This window comes from Amblyomma americanum, chromosome 7 (genome assembly GCF_052857255.1).
Source record: "Amblyomma americanum isolate KBUSLIRL-KWMA chromosome 7, ASM5285725v1, whole genome shotgun sequence".
Lineage (NCBI taxonomy): Eukaryota > Metazoa > Arthropoda > Arachnida > Ixodida > Ixodidae > Amblyomma > Amblyomma americanum.
The window spans coordinates 1589614-1609998 of NC_135503.1; the positions used below are offsets into that span (position 1 = coordinate 1589614).

General features: G+C 45.1%; 1 protein-coding gene across 3 annotated transcripts in view; it reads left to right on the forward strand.

The window, feature by feature from the left end:
- LOC144098255 (protein O-linked-mannose beta-1,2-N-acetylglucosaminyltransferase 1-like) overlaps window positions 1–20159 on the forward strand; it is a 49758-nt gene extending 29599 nt beyond the window's left edge. For 2 of the 3 annotated variants that reach the window (XM_077630760.1, XM_077630761.1), the window contains exons 13-19: window positions 1093–1192; window positions 2605–2654; window positions 3208–3334; window positions 9989–10241; window positions 17990–18163; window positions 19337–19468; window positions 19723–20159. In XM_077630760.1, coding sequence (XP_077486886.1) covers window positions 1093–1192; window positions 2605–2654; window positions 3208–3334; window positions 9989–10241; window positions 17990–18163; window positions 19337–19468; window positions 19723–19834 — 948 coding nt within the window. In that variant the 3' untranslated portion in view covers window positions 19835–20159. The remainder of the gene's footprint in view (window positions 1–1092; window positions 1193–2604; window positions 2655–3207; window positions 3335–9988; window positions 10242–17989; window positions 18164–19336; window positions 19469–19722) is intronic. The other variant, XM_077630762.1, reaches the window with a different exon arrangement.
- The last annotated feature ends 226 nt before the right edge of the window (window positions 20160–20385 follow it).

Genomic DNA, 20385 nt, shown 5'->3' on the forward strand with positions numbered 1-20385 from the left:
ACAGGGTTCTGTTTCAGGCCCATTTTGTGTTCTTTGTATGAGCTGCCATCAGTTACCTGTGTCTCTAACACCATGCTGACGATACCGCACTCATTTTTTCTGCAAAAACAATGGAAGACATAGGAGCCACTGTCAACATTGAACCTGTCAGGTTTGCTGAGGACAAATAGCTCTAATAATTAATAGCTCTAGAACAGAATACATAGTATAGTGTTTTGCTCTGCATATATGTGTGTGTTGACATGCAGTTACTAAACATTAGTTTCAACAACTTCCTATTGAAAGAAGTTGACGAATAAAGCCACAGTGGTGGCTCAGTGGTTATGGTGCTCAGCTGCGGACCCGAAAGACGTGGGTTTGATCCCGGCCGCGGCGGTCGAATTACGATGGAGGTGAAATTCTAGAGGCCCGTGTACTGTGCGATGTCAGTACACGTTATAGAACCCCAGGTGGTCGAAATTACCAGAGACCTTCACTACGGCGTTCCTCATAGCCTGAGTCGCTTTGGGACGTTAAACCCCATAAACTGAACCAAACCAAGTTGACTAAATAAGATATCATGGTGCTGTATTGCATTATAGCCTGAATTGGGATGCGCATATTACTAACGTTTGCTGTAGATTAGTATCATCATGTTATGCATTATAGCAATGCAGAGCATATTTTGGTTTCTGTTTTGACAATTAATTACTGCTCTGTATTTTATTGCCAACTGTAACTCGTGGGCTAGTACTTTTAAAATACTTGGATCCATCAGAAAAGAGCTTTCTAACAGGTAGTACCCAAGCCTCTTTCAAGAGTACTTCTACTTACGCTTGTGTTTGAATTAAAACTGTCTGTTACAGTCAATAGCTACAACAATAACCTTTTCAAAATCAGTCTGTTTAATCTGCCAACTATTTATCTCCCTGTAATGCGTGTATGGCCAACGCTTTTAGCAATTCTGTGGTGCAGAGCCGCAGGTAACTCTTATCGAGACTTCAGTATTGTGCATGAAATCGTGCTGTTCAACCCCTTCCGTTTTTTTTTTACTGAATGCACTGGTTAGTTGTGAAGTGCTCTCAACTAGTCACCTTGTCTCAAAATTTTCAGGTGTTCTACCTGCCTGAGAATCCAGAGGTGAAGGAGCTGTGTCGCCTCTTTGACTTTTCAGCTGAGCAAATAGACAGTGCCAAGATAGGCAGGAAATGTGGTTTGTTCCTTCACTTTTTGTTGCCTCTAACGTGTGCCTGCAAACAGATGGCTTGAATAACTTTTAGAATTCCTACATGTCATTCTTGCCATGTTTGAAGCTCCATTAATTTTTAACCGTTGACTTCAGGGTCTCATTGTTTACTGGAAAAATTAACACAAATTGCATTCTTGTTGTACAAAAATTGTGAGCTGGGCTAGTCGGTATGAATCCATGTTGAAGAAAAAAAATAAAAACAGCACAGAAAGCAGGACAAAGAATAGGAGCGACACACAAAACATTGAACTCGCGACTGACCTTTATTCAGGGAACTGCATTTCGATGGATGCGAAACGCAAAGGCGCTCGTGTGCAGTGCATGTTAAAAATCTCCAGGTGGTCCTTTATCTCTTTCTTCCCTTATGGCGCAGTTCAAGTGTGCACCAGGATGTGAGACGATTGCTGCGTCATTACTTTCCTTAAAGAAGGAGAACATACCGCAGCAACTGAGCTTGTCACAAGGTGCACCCAAATGCGCACTTTGCTGGCAACCAACACAAATGAATATATTACAGGCATGATCACGAAAAACATCTGCCGAAGAAATTAACCTCTTTTGAGTGGAGTGCGAATGAAGGCTTGCTGATGCAAGAAAGACCAGCCTTATTAATATGATGCGCTTCGACAAGCTCATGCTTGCGTTGAGCGCTCGAGTTGAGTTGCAACATCATGGACGTGTTCTTAAACAAAGGAGGACAGCCTTCACATGAGGTGCAGTGAATTGCTAGATACAAGGACTGGGCGTCAGGAAGCGACAATTCATGCTTCCCAAGGCGCATGTTGAATCACCTACCTGTCTGCCCATTGTAGCACTTGATGCAAGACAATGGAATTTAGTACACAGCGCCCACGCGCGTCAGCTTGGCAAGGCTTATGGGAATTGTGTACGGAATTCCATTGTCTTGCAGAAAATGCTACATGGGGCAAATGGGTAGGTGCTTAAACAAGCACCTTAGGGAGCATGAATTGTTGCTTCTAGTGTCAAGCGATTCACTGTGTGTGTGCCTCGTGTAAAGACTGCACTCTTTCATTTAAGAACACGTCCGTGCCGTTCAAGCATCACATTCAAAGCAAGTGTGAGCTTGTCAAGGCGTATCGTATCACTAAGGTTGGTCTTTCTTGCATGAGCAAGCCTTCACTTGCACTCCCCTCAGAAGAATTTAGTTTATAAAACAGATCTTTTTTGTAATCATTCGGCCATCATGCTGTACTGAATAAAGGTCAGTCGTGAGTTCAGCACTGTGTGTGCCACTTCTTTTCTGCGTCCTGTGTTGTGTGCTTTTTTTTTTCTTCAATACGCATGCTTATTCTGTTTTTTTTTTTTAGTTTTTGAATCATACAATTCTGATGTCACTTTTTTTCTCTCTCATGCAGACCGGCTTGCTGAAGCATTTGACTTTGCAAAGCACCAGTATTCAGATGCTGTAAGTTGATACTTAGTCCCTGATTGTGCAGAAGCAGTTTAACTTTTGTGGAAGTGGATATGGCACTTCATCTAGCACATTGTAATCCAGTACTTTTGCCCAAGATCCACTTTTGAAAAATTCAGTTGTGCTAATTCTTTATTGTATAAAGGCATGGTTTTGAATGCTGTTAACCATACAAAACAAATGCTTTTCTTTCGCTATTAATTAAAATTTTCAATTCAACAAACTTTTTGGCTCCCTGATACTTTGTTTTAGAGCAGCGCAAGGGACAAAGGACGAGACAAGTGCACAGACACGGTGCCGTCTCGTCCTTTGTCCCTTGCGCTGCTGTAAAACAATGTTACACCAACTTGCCCAAGCTTCTACAGTCCCTGATACTTGCTTGAGTCCAGGTTTGTAACATATCGTTATGCAATGTCCCGAAATTTTTCTCTGGGCGGGGGCAAGGTAGGCCTCTCCTCTTTTGTGGTCTGGGAACAGGTTGTGTAGAGGGGGGTCCCCTTGCTGCACGGTGTTGACGCATCCAAGCACACAGCGTCGTCTCTTCCAGGCGCACTTCATAGTGATAGAAGAAGGTGTTCTGCTGGGCCCTGACTTTCTGGCCTACCTTGGCCAGCTGCTTCCCCTGCTGGACTTGGATTCCACCATCAGCAGCATTTCGGCATGGAATGACAATGGTGAGGCAGTCCCTAACAGAAATCTCAACTCGTTGTTGTTCCTTTCACGCAACAATTTCTTGTTCACAGGAACAATTGTTACTTTCACACTACAAAAGTACATGTGACACTGAAACATCTTGCAGCAAGAGCCAGCCTACAAAGGCCACATCAGGATCAGATTCAATCACAAGAGATTCTGTTTGCCTCGGTAAAAAATAATGCAAAGGGAATTGCAGTAATCTGGGTGCCAAATACAGTAAAAGCTTGTTAATTTGAACTGCCGGCTCGGTCCTGGCCAGTGCCCATATAAATCTGTGGCATCAGATGTTTGCTAATTCTAATGCTACGGGTCTTGCACCAATTAATTCGAACGGGCACCGGAAGGAAGCAGCGTCCAGGTATGACTGGCACAGCAAGAAATCGTCGAAATAGCCCTACTCAAAACCTGAATTTCATGCTCTAGAGTCGCCTGTGCACTTCTCGTGTGCGCGATGATGGCGGGCGTCACAAATGGCCCCATCTCCGATTAAGCTCCAACTGCTTAGTTTAGGTTTCACTTTCCTGAACTTCGCGCCAGCCTGCAGCGATGGCAGCTCCACCAGCCAGCATCTGCCAGTCAACCTAACCCACGTGAGCACAGTTTGGTATGCTGAGCCGCCACGGTGGCTCAGTGGTTATGGCACTCCGCTGCTGTCCCGAAAGATGCGGACCCGATCCCGGCCTCAGAGGTCGAATTTCAATAGAGGCGAAATGCTAGAGACCCATGTACTGTGCGACGTCAGTGCATGTTAAAGAACCCCAGCTGGTCAAAATTTGCGGAGCCCTTCACTATGGCGTCCCTCACAGCCTGAGCCACTTTGGGACGTTAAACCACCATAAACCACAAACCTTATGCCGTTTTGCATGCTGATTGCCACGTCGCTGACATTTTATTCCCCCCCTTTTTTTTTTGCTCGTTGCTTTGGCGCTGCTGCAGTTTCCTTTGCTTTCGTCCACATGGTTTCGTTCTTCCAGTGCGCAAAAACTTGCGTTCGTCATGTGCCATTCGCTGTTTGTGCAGTCAAGCCTCCATACACACGATGGTGCGATTATGATGGATGTGACATGGCAGCGATGGAGCTCCACCAAGTCGCACCATAAAGGATTTGGGAGGCTCTTACGATTTTGGAGCAGTTCTACTTCGATGCTTCCAACAGTATGCACGCAGTAAAGCATTGATGGAAGTGTGAAAAATAGTCATTGCCACGCTCTTCTCATCTCAAACTCAGGAGCCTGGTCTTTCGCGAAAAAAATTTATCGTGATGCAAGCAGTCCTCGACAGTCTTTTATGCGTAAGTAATGCTGCTTAAGGTTAGTTTTTTCAGGGTCAGTAGATGATTCGGACCGTTTCCTTGGAGTTGGAATTACCAAGCTTTTACTGCACAAAAAATATGAACAAATCTGGCTTCGAGATTCGCCATGGCGATTGCAGGCAAAGGAATGAGAGTTCCACAGCTTCAGACCAGCGACATCTTGAATGCTTCATGTTGCCATCAAATCAAACTCAAATGCCCAAGAAATTAAAAATTCAAATGTTGAAAAGATGAGTAAATGAGAACGAAAAGCAAAGGTGACAAATGTAGAGAAGTTTCCCGTTCAGGCCATGTTGTCATTCTGCTGTGAGACAGGGCAGAAGAAATGACCATGTGATTTTTCTGCCTCTGCATAGGACAGGCAAAGTTGATGACTAACTACCACTGCAGAAGGTGTCACGTCGATCACAAAAATTGAGTGTTAAGTGACGAAAATACGTTGCTTAAGATGTACTTATACTGACATGAACCAAGCAGCCGATTCAGCACATGTTCGCTTGGCATAGGGCAAGCATGAGTATGTATGCAAAAAAAAAAAATCGGCGGTGAAGATATGTTCTGCAGTGAAGGCACAATTTGGCAGTGCGAACCAATGAGGCTGGTTGGGAAATTCAAAAATTTTGTAAATCTTAATTTACTCGAATTAAAATTTCTACATTACAAGCTAAGAAGTTGATTTTTATAATGAGCTGTATCACTTATTTTTATGTGGAAGGTCTTGATCCTTAATATAGGCCTCAGTCTCAGGAAAAGGTCACTTTTCTTGAACTTTTGAAGTAATTCTCTGAAAACACACTCTGTTCACCGATTTTGAATTATTTTTAGCGTAAACTACATCAGCAGGCAAGAGCCAGAAAAATTATTGTGGCTGTAACTTAAATAAAATTTATGTAAAAAATTTCTTTAAAAGGGAAAATTTTTCTTTTTTACTGAGGCAAGGAAAGTTGGAAAACTCTTGCATGGTTTCATTAATCAAGTCGCATGAAAGAACAAGACAAGTGAAATATTTGGAAATAAGATTTGCCACTGTGCCCTGTTTCACATATGATTTTACTGTTTTAACTCCAACCAACTTTTGCTCCTTCATGGAAATTTCAAAGAGCACTCACATGACCAGAAACATTGAAACTGTGTTCACACAATTGCCAACTGGCCCAATTTTTTTTTCAAAAGAATCAGTGGTGGTCGCTTTTGGAGTCTGGGATGTTTTGCATGAAACGACCTTAATTGAAACAGTGCAGGTGCCATGATGGCACGCAAAGTGAGCGTGCATATGTGGTCGAGCATGACATGAGAGGTCATGGACGTGTTTCTCCACCCCATCAGAGTAAGGGCAATGTAAAACACTGAAAGAATTGCAGACTGATTAGCTTACCATCCGTTGCTTGCTTCAGTCGACCCAGAGGACAGGCATGCATTTGAAGCGGACATTCAACAACATACCAAGATTATGTTATCAATCAGGCTGTAGGGAAATGTGTGGGATATACTACTACTAGCCACTACATATGACCTTCATACAGTTACAAAAGGTCATTCAATGCAGGCGAGACGTCAGTAGTTCTGTAGCTAGGCAGTGTGCGGCCAGGGCATGGAGCAACGCCAAATGAATTGATACTCTGGGAAATGTTTGCAGGGAAGAGCGAGAGAATGCTGGCCTCCCTGCTGCTGCTTGATGAGCGTCGCAAGGTTGATTCAATAGAGCTGGGGAGATGGAGAGCAGCAGCAGTTCACAATGGGCAGCAAAGCGCCAGAGGTGCTCAGTAAAAAGAGTGCATATAGTGTTTAGGCCTAGCAACAGTCACATATACACACCCTGAGAAAGAAATTATCACGCGAATAAGAATGGGTTGGTGTGCTTTTGGCATACCCTATGTTTGCAGCTTCCGCTCGGAAGAAAAGCTCGCAAGGATTGCATTGTGCGAGTGGTTCCAGACTGAGAGGCTTGAACAGTGGGCCCAAAATAGTTGAGGGCAGCGCAGTGGAACCAACATGAAGTGGTGGAAATAGAGCAGGGAACAAACTCGTGCTACGTGACATCTTGCTGAAATCCGGGAGAGGTGACGGACGGCACATGCATTGTACAGAGCAGATTTGGAAAAAATGTGGTGGAATGCACTGGCCAGTAGAGGGGTAATCTGGCTGCTGCTGCTGCTGCTGCTGCTGACCATTGATGACGTATCTCTTCTCTTTTGGGGCTATAGACGAAGGCAGAATGAGCTTGTTCATTAGTGTGTGGCCATGCAGTAGCCAGCGTTGTCAAAATGTAAGAAACGGCACCCAAAAAATTGACAGCTTGTGGTGAATGAAGGGCATTTCTCTCCTTTCTTTATTTCTTTACCAGGGGCAGTAATCATGCTGCATTCATTCTAGCAGTGTTTGACAGTACACATGCAGTGAAATTGAAACCTTCTATGAACAAACCAATTAACCCTCGGCCTCAGTCCTCAGCGGATGCGGAGCAACTGACCAAGGCGGCGGTCAGACCTGTGACGCAGCGGAGGGTGCTAAGAATTTCTAGCTCCGGACAGGCCGCCATTGGAATCTGAACCTGGCAATGTTTGACGCTAGAACTTTATCTAGTGAGGCTAGCCTAGCAGTGCTGTTCGAGGAACTAGCGGGAATTAAATGGGATATCATAGGGCTTACTGAAGTGAGGAGGACATGTGAGGAGTATACAGTACTAAAGGACGGACACATACTGTGCTATAGCGGATTAGCGTATAGACGAGAATTAGGTGTGGGATTCCTCATTAATCAGGATATAGCTTGCAACGTAGAGTAGTTCTATAGTATTAACGAGAGGGTAGCAGGTATTGTAATTAGGTCTAATAAGAGGTACAAGCTGAAAGTGGTGCAGGCCTACGCACCCACATCCAGCCATGATCACCAGACCGTTGAAAGTTTCTGTGAAGACGTGGAATCGGCAATGAATAAAGTAAAATCACAGTACACTGTACTGATGGGCGACTTCAATGCGAAGGTGGGCAAGAAGCAGGCTGGCGGCCAAGCGGTAGGCAACTATGGGATAGGTTCTAGAAATAGCAGGGGAGAGTTATTTGTTCAATTCACAGATAGAAATAATTTACGGATCATGAATACCTTCTTCCGCAAATGAGAGAACAGGAAGTGGGCCTGGAAGAGCCCCAGTGGTGAGACTAAAAATGAAATCGACTTCATACTATGCTCTCAGCCTGGCATCGTTTAGGACGTGGCCGTCCTCTGAAAGGTGTGCTGTAGTGACCACACAATGGTAAGGTCTCGAATTAGCTTAGACTTGAAGGGGAAACGGAAGAAGCTAGTCAAGAGGAACTCTATTAACGAGTTAGCGCTAAGAGGGAAAGTACAGGAATTCAGGATATCGCTGCAAAACAGATATTCGGCTTTAACTGAGGAAGACGATCTTGATGTTCCTACAATGAACGATAATCTGACAGCCATGATTACGGAGTGCACAGTAGATGTAGGCGGCAGGACGGTTAGACAGGATACCGGAAAGTGATCTCAGGTGTTGAAAGGTCTGATTAAGAAACGCCAAAGCATGAGGGCGTCTAACCCTACCGACAGAATAGAACAAACAGAGTTATCGAAGTTAATAAACAAGCGCAAGGTAGCCGACATAAGGAAGTTTAATATGGAGAGAATCGAGCATGCTCTAAAGAACGGCAGTAGCCTAAAAGCAGTGAAGAGGAAACTAGGCATAGGTAAAAACCAAATGTATGCATTAAGAGACAAAGAGGGCAATGTCATTAGCAATGTGGATAAGATAGTTAACGTAGCCGAAGAGTTCTACACAAATCTGTACAGTAGCCAATGTAATCAGAGCGTTAATGAGAGAGACAGTAGCGCACAGCAATGCATCATCCCACCAGTAACAAAAGAGGAAGTAAAGACAGCCTTAGGAGCAATGGAAAGTGGAAAAGCAGCTGGGGAGGATCAGGTAACAGCAGATCTGTTGAAGGATGTTGTGGAGATCGTGCTAGAAAAACTAGCCACCCTGTATACGCAATGCCTAATGACCTCGACTGTACCAGAAGCTTGTAAGAATGCAAACATTATCTTAATTCATAAGAAGGGAGGAGCCAGGGACTTGAAACATTACAGACCGATCAGCTTCCTATCCGTTGCATACAAGGTATTTGATATTATCAGTCAGGTGATAGAGAAATACGCGGAATATAACTAACCTCTATATATAGCCTTCATTGATTACGAGAAAGCATTCGACTCAGTGGAAACCTCAGCAGTCATACAGGCATTGCGTAATCAGGGCATAGAAAAGCCTTATGTCAAAATAGTGGAAGATATATATAGCAACTGCACAGCTACTATAGTCCTCCATAAAGTCAGCAATAAAATTCCGATAAGGAAGGGCGTCAGGCAAGGAGACACAATCTCGCCAATGCTATTCACCGCCTGCTTACAGGAGGTATTCCGAGGCCTAAATTGGGAACAGTTGGGAATAAGAGTAAATGGAGAATACCTAAATAATCTGCGATTTGCTCATGACATTGCGTTACTAAGTGACTCAGGAGGTGAATTGCAAATCATGATCAATGAGTTAGACAGGCAGAGCAGAACGCTGGGTCTAAACATTAACATGCAGAAAACCATGGTAATGTTCAACAGTCTAGCAAGGGAACAGCAGTTCACAATTGGCAGCAAGGGCATGAAAGTGGTAAAGGAATACGTCTACTTAGGGCAGGTAGTGACAGCTGATCCGGATCATGAGAGGGAAGTAAATTGAAGGATAAGAATGTGGTGGAGCACATATGGCAGGTTCTCTCCAATCATGAATGGCAGTTTACCAATATCCCTCAAGAGAAAAAGTGTACAACAGCTGTATCTTACCAGTACTCACCTACGGGGGAGAAATGTGGAGACTAATGAAAAGAGTTCAGCTTAAGTTAAGGACAACGCAGCGAGCCATGGAAAGAAAAATGATAGGTGTAACGTTAAGAGACCGGAAGCGGGCAGAGTGGGTGAGGGAACAAATGCGGGTTACTGACATCCTAATCGAAATCAAGAGTAAGAAATGGGCTTGGGCAGGGCATGTTATGCAAAGGCAAGATAACTGCTGGTCCTTAAGGCTAACGGAGTGGATTCCAAGAGAAAGTAAGCGTAGCAAGGGGCGGCAGAAGGTTAGGTGGGCGGATGAGATTAAGAAGATTGCAGGCAAAGGGTTTATGCAGCTGGCAAAGCACAGGGTTAATTGGAGAGACATGGGAGAGGCCTTTGCCCTGCAGTGGGCGCAGCAAGGCTGATGATGATGATGGTGCAGTGAACAACTAGGCTCATTTCTTGTTTTTCTCGTCCCCAGGTTTCCAGGGTGTTTCTGGGAACAACAGGAAGGTCTTCCGTGTTGAGAGCCTGACTGGCATGGGCATTCTGGTGCGAAGAAGCTTCCCAGCACAGAGCTGGTGTGAGATGCGCTTCGCCCTGGACGGATCAGCAAGTGGCGGCGACACGGTCTCACCAGATGTCTCCCGAGTGATGCGGGTTCCAGACGCCAGTCATGGAACTGAGGGGGAAGCCCTCGAGGCACTGCTCTCACGTGAGCGGGTGACCGATATGTGAGGGGCCCCATTTATCCTCTTGATGTCTCTGTGCATTGTTGCTCCACTCTCATTTAGCCATATTTCACTACAGCTGCATGTTTGGCAAAAGCGAAATTTGGCAGCTACAGCCTCTGTCGGCTGTTTAAAGGCCACTAGGTTTGCTTAATGTTCATACAGTGAACGATAATCTGACAGCCATCATTACGGAGTGCGGAGTAGAAGTAGGCGGCAGGACAGTTCGACAGGATACCGGCAAGCTATCTCAGGAGACGAAAGATCTGATTAAAAAACGCCAAATCATGAGGGCGTCCAATCCTACAGATAGAATAGAACTAGCAGAGCTATCGAACTTAATAAATAAGCGCAAGGGGGGGGTAGCCGACATAAGGAAGTTATATATAGAGAGAATCGAGCATGCTCTAAATAACACAGATAGCCTAAAAGTGGTGAAGAGGAAACTAGGCATAGGTAAAAACCAGATGTATGCGTTAAGAGACAAGGAGGGCATTGTCATTAGCAATATGGAAAAGATAGTTAAAGTAGCCGAAGAGTTTTACACAAATCTGTACAGTAGCCAATGTAATCAGAATGAGAGAGACAGTAGCGCACAGCAATGCATCATCTTGCCAGTAACGAAAGAGGAAGTAAAGAAAGCCTTAGGAGCAATGCAAAGGGGAAAAGCAGCTGGTGAGGATCAGGCAACAGCAGGTCTGTTGGATGGAAGGGAGATCGTGCTAGAGAAACTAGCCACCCTGTATATGCAATGCCTTGTGACCTCGACTGTACCAGAAGCTTGGAAGAATGCAATCGTTATCTTAATTCATAAGAAGAAAGACGCCAAGGACTTGAAACATTACAGACCAATCAGCTTACTGTCCGTTGCATACAAGGTATTTACTAAGGTAATCGCTAATAGAGTCAAGACAACCTTAGGCTTTAATCAACCAAATGATCAGGCAGGCTTCGTAAAGGATATTCCACAAAAGATCATATTCACACTATCAATCGTGTGATGGAGCAATGCGCAGAATATAACCAGCCCCTACATATAACCTTCATTGATTACGAGAAAGCATTTGACTTGGTGGAAACCTCAGCAGTCATATGGGCATTGCGTAATCAAGGTGTAGAGGAGCCTTATGTCAAGATACTGGAAGATATATATATATCAACTGCACAGCTACAATAGTCCTCCATAAAGTCAGGAATAAAATTCTAATAAGGAAGGGCGCCAGGCAGGGAGACACAATCTCGCCAATGCTATTCACCGCCTGTTTACAAGAGGTGTTCCGAGGCCTGGATTGGGAACAGTTGAGGATAAGAGTTAACGGGGAATACCTAAATAAGTTGTGATTTGCTCATGACATTGCGTTACTAAGTGACTCAGGAGATGAGCTTCAAAGCATGATTAATGAGTTAGACAGGCAGAGCAGAACGGTAGGTCTTAAATTTAACATGCAGAAAACCAAAGTAACGTTCAGCAGTCTAGCAAGGGAACAGCAGCTCGCAATTGGCAGCGAGAGCCTGGAAGTGGTAAAGGAATACGTCTACTTAGGGCAGGTAGTGACTGCTGATCCGGATCATGAGAGGAAAATGACCAGAAGGATAAGAACGGCGTGGAGCGCATATGGCAGGTTCTCTTGGACTGTGAATGGCAGTTTACCAATTTCCCTCAAGAGAAAAGTGTACAGCAGCTGTATCTTACCGGTACTCACCTACGAGGCAGAAACGTGGAGGCTAACGAAAAGGGTTCAGCTTAATTTAAGGACGACACAGCGAGCCATGTAAAGAAAAGTGATAGGTGTAATGTTAAGAGACTGGAAGCGGGCAGAGTGGGTGAGGGAACAAACGCAGGTTACTGACATCCTATTCGAAATCAAGATGAAGAAATGGGCTTGGGCAGGGAATGTAGTGCGAAGGCAAGATAACCGCTGGCCCTTAAGGGCAACAGAGTGGATTCCAAGAGAAAGTAAGCGTAGCAGGGGGCGGCAGAAGGTTAGGTGGGCGGTTGAGATTAAGAAGTTTGCAGGCATAGGGTGGGCACAGCTGGCAAGGGACAGGGTTAATTGGAGAGACATGGCAGAGGCTTTTGCCCTGCAGTGGGTGTAGTCAGACTGATGGTGATGATGATGAGATTTGCTTCTGCCCTGCAGGGTGCTTCCTCCTTGAGTGCATTGTTACTGCTTGACCCAGCAGCAAACTTGTTGTTCTCTAAATTTTTGACAAAGGCTATGTATTAAGAAGAGGCTTAAAGAGGAGTAGGCAGCAGCCATACCTGGCCAAAATACAGTTGCCGACTGATTTTTCAAACTCTTGGAGGGACCCGAAAAATGGTCCAAATAACCGAACAGTCCGCAAAATCTGTGAACTTGAAAACAGTCCCTTTTTCGTGAAAAATCCGCTTTAAAAACTGTGCACTTCGTCGTTTTCCGTGTTTCGTTTGCAAGCAGTAATATTGGATTGTATCTGACTGAAAATCCTGCTTTCGTCAAGTCCGTATCACCTCACATCAACGGTACCAGACAGTGCCGTGAACGCGCTGCAATACGTGCAAAGCAAGAGCAGCCTGTTTGTATGGGCAATGATGTTCCGAGAAAGGGAACCCACAGCAAGAGGAAGCGAGTGCCTGCACCCAGTCCCCTGTCTCCCCCACCCCACGGATGGTGCTGAGCCACGCTGCTCTTTGCAGACCACCTGTGTGACAATGAAGAGTGAGGAACAAATAGCCGAGCCATGCCAGTCCGATAGACTGGCTGTTTAAGTCCAAGATGGTGCCTGGTTGTGACAGCGGTGGTCGCTCGTGTCTATGTTAGGCCGAAAAGACAGTGGACTCATACACAGTCTAATATGATGGTTGTGGATACGCACACATTCCTATGAGGTGCGTGACTGTTCCTCAAGGAAGTCAGAATTATTGGAGTCCGAAAAATCACTTGGCTACTGTGCTGTGCAAGGGTGAATTTTATCACCTGTGGCCGTCTCTCAGGATGCAGCAAGAATGAGCTCCTCTCTCGCCTTGTGGGGCCATGTGGAGTTGGCCCTCAACAAGAAAAGGAGCCATCCTCACAACTCGCGAGGAATGTGTACCAATGTTGCATCCTCAGTGACGCAGGCCCTGAGAGGAAGCAAGTACCGTATAAACACGTGTAAGGGCCGCACTTTTTTTTTTCTTTCGGATTCGAGGGCCAATTTTCAGGGTGTGCGATGCGGGAACAAAAAAATTTCTATGTACAAACAAACCAATCAGGGAATCTGTGGCCTTTATTCTATGTGTAATTGTAACTGTAGTCTTCAGACTCGAAGATGGTGCTGTGCTCTGGTGCATGCTCATCTCTCAAGAAGTCGCGCAGTATGTCCGTTGTCAACGCGTAGCCATTGTTCGCACTTCCCAAACTTCCAGCGTGTAGCTGTTAAGGTGCTTGCCGATCGTGCTAAAATTGCAAGGCTCGGCGGCAGCACATGAAAGCCAGAACTACGGTGAACAAACACGCTGCCACAATTCCCGTGCCTTTGACAGCCACAAAAAGCTGGAGCTGGTGATGATGCCGATATGAATAGCGGGAGCTCGCGGCAGAGGGAAAAGTTGACGATGATGATGATGACCCGCGGCCTCTGGCGCCATCCGTGGGCGGCACCTGGAATCTCCTGTGTGCATGCGTGGCCTCCGCGATCAAGCACACTGGTGCTCGCAGCCGGAGTGGTCGTGGAGGCCACGGCACAGGCCACGGCACGTGCATTTGGAAGGCTACTCGCAAAAGTTTGGGTGCGGCCCGTACATTGATGCAGTCCTTACATGCTTTTGTACAGTATATACCTCAACAATGTAGTTGACTGCAGATGCCTGCTTAGAGAGAAGCTGGAATGTTTCTTGAGAATTCGAGGCGATTCAAGGGTTCGAATGTAACAAGACTCTATGTGCAGGATACCATGTAGTTTTATGTTGGTGGTGTAATTGTCGGAGAAGTGCAGAAAAACTGATGGTGACGTCATTGTTGCTGTAATCTCAAATTCTTGCTACTGTCGCCCGCTTGCTGCCCTGTCATCCAATGCTGGCAAGCAACGCTTCGTGAGGTTTATCTTTAATGGCGTTAGCTTTCTTTCTACAGGCAACAGTTTCTTCACCTTAAGTGTAGCGCCACCGTACATGAAGTCATCGTTGAGGCCCTTGCCTCGTGGCGTGCACTGCGGGGAAGCCCGAACTCCTAAATGGCTTAATTCAGCGATTAGGTCGCCATTTCAAATGCTAGCACAAAAACACTTTGCATTCTATACCTGCAACTTTCACAAATTTCGACCCCTTTAACGTCGCCAAGTTCTCAAATCTGTTCAGGTGCCCTTTGATTATGTTGTAACGACCGTTATTCGAAACCGGAACTAGGACAAGGGACCACAGAAGCGAGTCGGAAGGACCAGGATTGCATGTGTTGTGTCTATCTCTCTCTCTCTGACTAGTTAGTATATTATCACTTGTAGAAGGGTCCAGTGGAATATTATAAATTTTCTCAAATCAACTTTGTCTTGGTAAACTGATTTTTTCAAGTTCATGCATTTTTCGAACTGTTAAATTAGACCACCTTTCAGGTCGCAAAAAGTCCAAAAAATTGTTTGGTACCAAGGTATTAGTCAAACTTCGTTATAACGAACACAGATATTACGAGTTATAGGCTGTATCGAACTGTTCCTAAATATTTTTAACAAACACATGCATTTCCTTGTTTATATATTGCACGCAGTTTGCCATAAAACCGATACTATATCGAACTGCCAGACGTCAAGCTATGCCCGCTACAAGGGTGGTGCGGCAAGCATTCGTGCCACGGTTCATGTTTTATCTCTCATTTGCCAACAGTGCCACCGAAGACATAACAGCAAGAACAGCCAGTAGCCATGTGGCCAGCACCCGTTAACGCCTCTTGCACCCATTGATGGTGGCCCAGAACAACGACATGATCAGATGTAGCTTTCCAGCTGCCATCCTCTGCTCATGTCAAGTGCCATGGTGATCAAAATTGTGATAGCTTTTGTGCGAGAAAGCCACCTTAGTTGGCTTTTGACCTGCCACCGTGGTGCTGTGCAAAGGGAACCTAGTTACCTCTCAGTTTTTTCACTTATAACAATATTGAGAAAAACCAGAAACTCCGATTGTTATAACAGATTATCGTTATATCTGTGCCGGCAAAAAAAGCAAAAAGAACACACCCACATATTCCCTCATACATGTACCCACCGCCAGTGGCACTGTTGTGCTTGGTGCTCTGCCAAGCTTGCCAAGAGAGCCACCCCCACCTCCTCTGGAGCTCCCATCAAAAGATAAACACACCGCGATGTTATTGGCTCACAGCATCTTGGCGTGCTACCAAGATCTGCACTGCGGACAGCACGAAATGGGAATGCGCCAAGAAAAGCTAACCCGTAAAAAAAAAATTCTCAACCATCTCAACTACAAAAATGGGGGGAGGAGGGGGAGGTGTTCAGAGATATTGCCTTGCACTTAGTTGGCGTCACTTTGTACCCAGTTCACAAACACATAAATGGCCAGAACCTGCAGTTGTGTGTGACAGCGTTAAGCACAGCCAAGCATGCTCCTCCCTCCAGCTGTTGCGACGATGATAGTGCTTGGTTCCCAAGGCCGTAGGCAACGCTCTCCCACAGATTTAGCCACGTCAGCCCATTTGCGAAGTTCCTACGTCATTCACTTTAAATTATTTTTTTAAATCAAATTTTGAGACAAATTTTGTCGTAAACACTTTCTGAGCAGCGTTGTAGCTCAGTGGTTGTGGCGCTTCGCTGCTGACCCAAAAGACGCAGGTTTGATCCCGGCAGCAGCGGTCGCGTTTCGATGGAGGCAAAATGCTAGAGGCCTGTGTACTGTGCGATGTCAGTGCACTTTAAAGAACTCGAAATTTCCGGAGCCCTTCTCTACGGCATCCCTCACAGCCTGAATCACTTTGGGGCGTTAACACCCATAAACCAAACCTTCCGGGCAGCCGGAATCCTATCATTGCATCTGTTATTTCGCCGATAATTGTATTGTTATATGCGGTTTATTTTTACATAGGTGCAATGGGAGAATTGATAACGCTAAAGAATTTGATCACTGTAAGTGATATATCATTATATCTGTTATCGTTATAAGTGGATTACACTGTAAAGCAAGTTAGACATGAAATTTTACAATATTGTAAGAATTCACATCTATTTTGCTTTCTATGACCTATGATCAGTATATTTAAAATTTTGCTGCTTTTCTGGTTTTGAAATTGTGTCTGTTTACCTGAAAGTGTTTTTGTTTCCCAGTGTCGAGCTAGTGAGGGTTAATATAGAAGTTGCCTCGTTCCTGTACTTGAAGGGAAGAAGCTGGTCTTGCTTGCAGAGGGGGCCATCAGGAAAAATGAGTTCAGCCAGCAGACAGGACCAGTGCCACCATCTGCCAGGAAGGGATGGCCCTTAATGGAAAGGCGCGTGTGCTCACCCTGTTTTATTCCAACAGATGGCGGCATCAGTTCGTTCTACTGGATGACATTGCTCTGATGAGTGTGTCTTTCTGTACTGCGAAAAGTACCAAGGTGCAGTGTGTTGCTACAGAAGGATTGTGTAATACAATCGCTGTTCAAAATTTCAATCTATACTAATCACAGGCACAAGAGAAAGAACTTGCATGGCATCAGAATAGGTTCGCAGGTCACTGTGTACTTTGGAGTGAAGGCAGTAGTGCACACTGCACCACCAAACTCATGGCTTATGTGGGAATAAAACAGAGTGTGTCTGAAAAATAAACTTAACCAAAAAACTTTAATATACTGTTACAAAAATATCCATTGTGTGAAATCATGAAACCCTTCTATAGTGCTTCTTATATAGCCTCAAAGCATTATGTACTTTAGCTGTGAAATGTTTCAGAAATCACTGATTGCTCTAAACAGAATTGGACTCTCAGATAAGAGCTTGCTGAATATTGTGTTCTCTGTACTATTTGAAATGTGCAAGTTTAAAATATTCGCACACCTTTTTTTGGTGCTACCATCCCAGGATCGCAACCTAACCTTGTATGCAGCGGGTTGCGTGCAAATGAAGAATTCTATGCCTGGAAAATGTTTGCATTGAGAAGGTGCTGCTGTTATAGAGGTGCATGTATTTTTCTTTGGTTCAGCTGTGTCTTTGAGCATAACTAGTGGTGTAAGCAGTGTCTATGACAAGGTGCATTAGATGCAATGTTCATGGGATTTTTCTCATTTCCACACATGATTTCAACACCATTGCTGTGCCTTCATTTTCTTGGCAACTGCTTGCTTTCAGGGGCGAGTGGTACAGGCCAGAACCTGTGTTAGTCTATTACGTTGTGCGTAAATTTTCCTTGTTCAAAACATAAATATAAACATGCTTGTGTATGCAGTATATGTGTCTCAGTGGTTTGTTACAGTTTAGGATATGTACATTTCTGAACGTAAAAAAGGCAACTTGATTTGTAGTTACACTATGTAGAAGCCATGGAAGCCAAGCTTCTCTTTTTTTGTGTGTGTGCCTGCGTGTGTGAAAGCAAAAGGACCTGCTGTGCTAACAAGCGTCAGAGTTAAGTGGGGTGTTCCAAATTCTGCTGTTGCATCCTTATGCAAGCTTCTTCTTAGCAGTCGTAACAGTGCACCAGTTTTTTTTTCATAGGTAAGCGTTTTGTGTGCATGTGCAGTGGCTTTACACTGGAACAGCTGTGCAGTGTGCAGCTGCTGCTGTTGATGTTGTATAGTACCATCTTTGTGGCCATCCAGGGAGCTGGGAGTGACCATCGAGGGTGTGGAAGCTCTTGAGCGCTCCCACTACGAGAAAGTCTTGCACGGCTTGCTGAGCACGAGCGAGACATGGACACTCATTCAGCGATACCTTGCGCTGTGCAGTGCAGGGTCGTGGCTTCCTCACCTGTCCAGTTCAGCTGCATCAAACAGGTGAGTGCACTGGTTGTTGAAGGCATGCCATGCTTTTCGTCACTGTCATTGCTGCCACCGCTAGCCTGTTCCCACACTCATGTAGTGACAAGTGGCCCACACTCAACTTCGGGCTGCTTGTCATAAGATGGCAGGGCAGAATTTAGAGTGAAAGAAGGCGAGGATTGAGTTTTACGTATGTACACATTCCCAGTGATGCATGTGATAGCAGATGTGTTGCTCGTACTGTGCAGTGCTACATGCACTAATGGACAGCACTAAGGATCATTGTATGACAAACCACACTCAAGCAGTGGCAGCAGTGAAAACTAGCCACTTTGCTAAGTAAGGTATCCTCCGTCCAGTGCCAGATTGGTACATTGACTCTGGGAGGGGACATTTCTCAGGTACCAAGTGGTATGCTGTACACATTATGACAACAGTCTGGTGCATCGACTGAACACAGTGCAGGTTGAGAAAAACTGAACGAAGGCTGCATCTTCTAACTACAAGCCCCAGTGTTCTCCTGCAGTGTGAGCATGTCCTCTGATCAGAGGAGGAGAGCATGCAGGGCACATTCTGTGCGAGGGAGAGGAGAGGCTGCATGTGCCGAGAGGGAGCCTTTGGAAAAGCTGTTTTACAGCAGGTGTGGTAAGGAAAACAGCACCGAGGACAGAAGGTTGTTAATTTGGAGGAAGCAGAGGTAAATTACATGCATCATTGTGTGCATGCAAGTGCGCTAGCCTAACAACTTGTGGTGTGGAAACCTAGCCCAGGGTTCAACCAAGAAGAGAGTGGGGGACTGCATGCCAGAAATTAAGAGCAAGTGACCTTTGTGTGTTTCATCTTTCAGTTCTGGGTGCACCCTGGCCTTGAATGTTCACATGGTCACGTGTCATGAGCCACTTATGAGTGGCATTCTTGAATGTGGGGTGCTTGATTCTCATGTGCTTAGAACTGGAAATTCTGTCCAGCAGTTAACTGCCAAAAATTGGAGTTCAGCTGCAGGAAAAAGTAAATGTTTGCTTTTCACAGAGCAAGCTTTTAATTTCTTCAGATTTTGTCACCTGAATCTGTTTTGTCGCCTTGTATTATGTCACTTGGGAGGTAGGAGCTGTGCCAAGTTAGGATTATTTTCTCAGTAATTATAGTCAGGCTGAGAAGGTTGTAATTGTAAGAGTGCATTTTTTCCAGGCGTGCAATCAGCATATATTATCATCAAGCCACAAAAGATGACTTGGAAACTTTGCGAGTGCTTTGCTCTTGTTTTGGCCTTTTTCACCACCCAAAGTTTTCACCAAGAGGACTGTATCGTGGAATGCTGAGGTACGGCATTTCTGGTACAGCGGAACTTTATTATTTTGGTCCAATCAAATTCGCATGTAGTTCGATGAAGGAAGGCGCCCAGTTCAGATGCATGAGTGTATGCAGTGATTTTGCATGAAAGGCTCCCTTTAGCTTAAATTCCATGTGATTTGAGCAGGTTTTGTTTGAGTTGGAATAACGGAGAATCGAACGTGTTTCCTTCTCTTTCGTCACACTGCAGGCTGGGTCCTAACCGTTGTTTTCATCATTTTCAGGTTCACATGGAAGGGGCGTGACATGTTCCTAATTGGACGCTACTCCCCTTACTACAAGTACAAGCCCAGAAATATGAGCCCTGTGTCTTTACACAGTGCTGTCTCGGGCTAACGTGACATTGATGCCACTTGGTTGACGTGGAAAAATAGACATTCCTTGCTGTAATGAGTTTAGGGATTACACCAATGCCTCACTGAATGTGGGGCTATAGTACTAGTGGTGTGGGCCAGTTTGGGGGGGCCATAGTAAGGGTTACAATGTCCTCCCACATGGTGTAAATCTACTATGAGCCCCATTATTCTCGTCACATTTCGAGACCTTTATTACGTGTACAAGCTTTTTGGAGTTAAAATGTTTCTATGCCTAGCTCAGAGTGAGCGCCATCGACTTTCATGTCAGTGGGAGTGCCAGTGTGAATAAACTATTGATTCGTTAATCAGGGATTCGATGTGATTAGAATACACCCAGGTGCAGCCATGCAGCTCCTCTGTAGCTGTATGGCTGCTCTCGGGTGGATGTTAGAGAGTAATTACTCTATTGTTACAAATTTACTGCACCTTGGTGGATTCCCTCAAACACACCATTCCCATTTTGAGCTGTTGATTGACTTGGCATATGGTTATGTCGCGCCAGCATAATGTGTCCGCAACGATTATATGTCG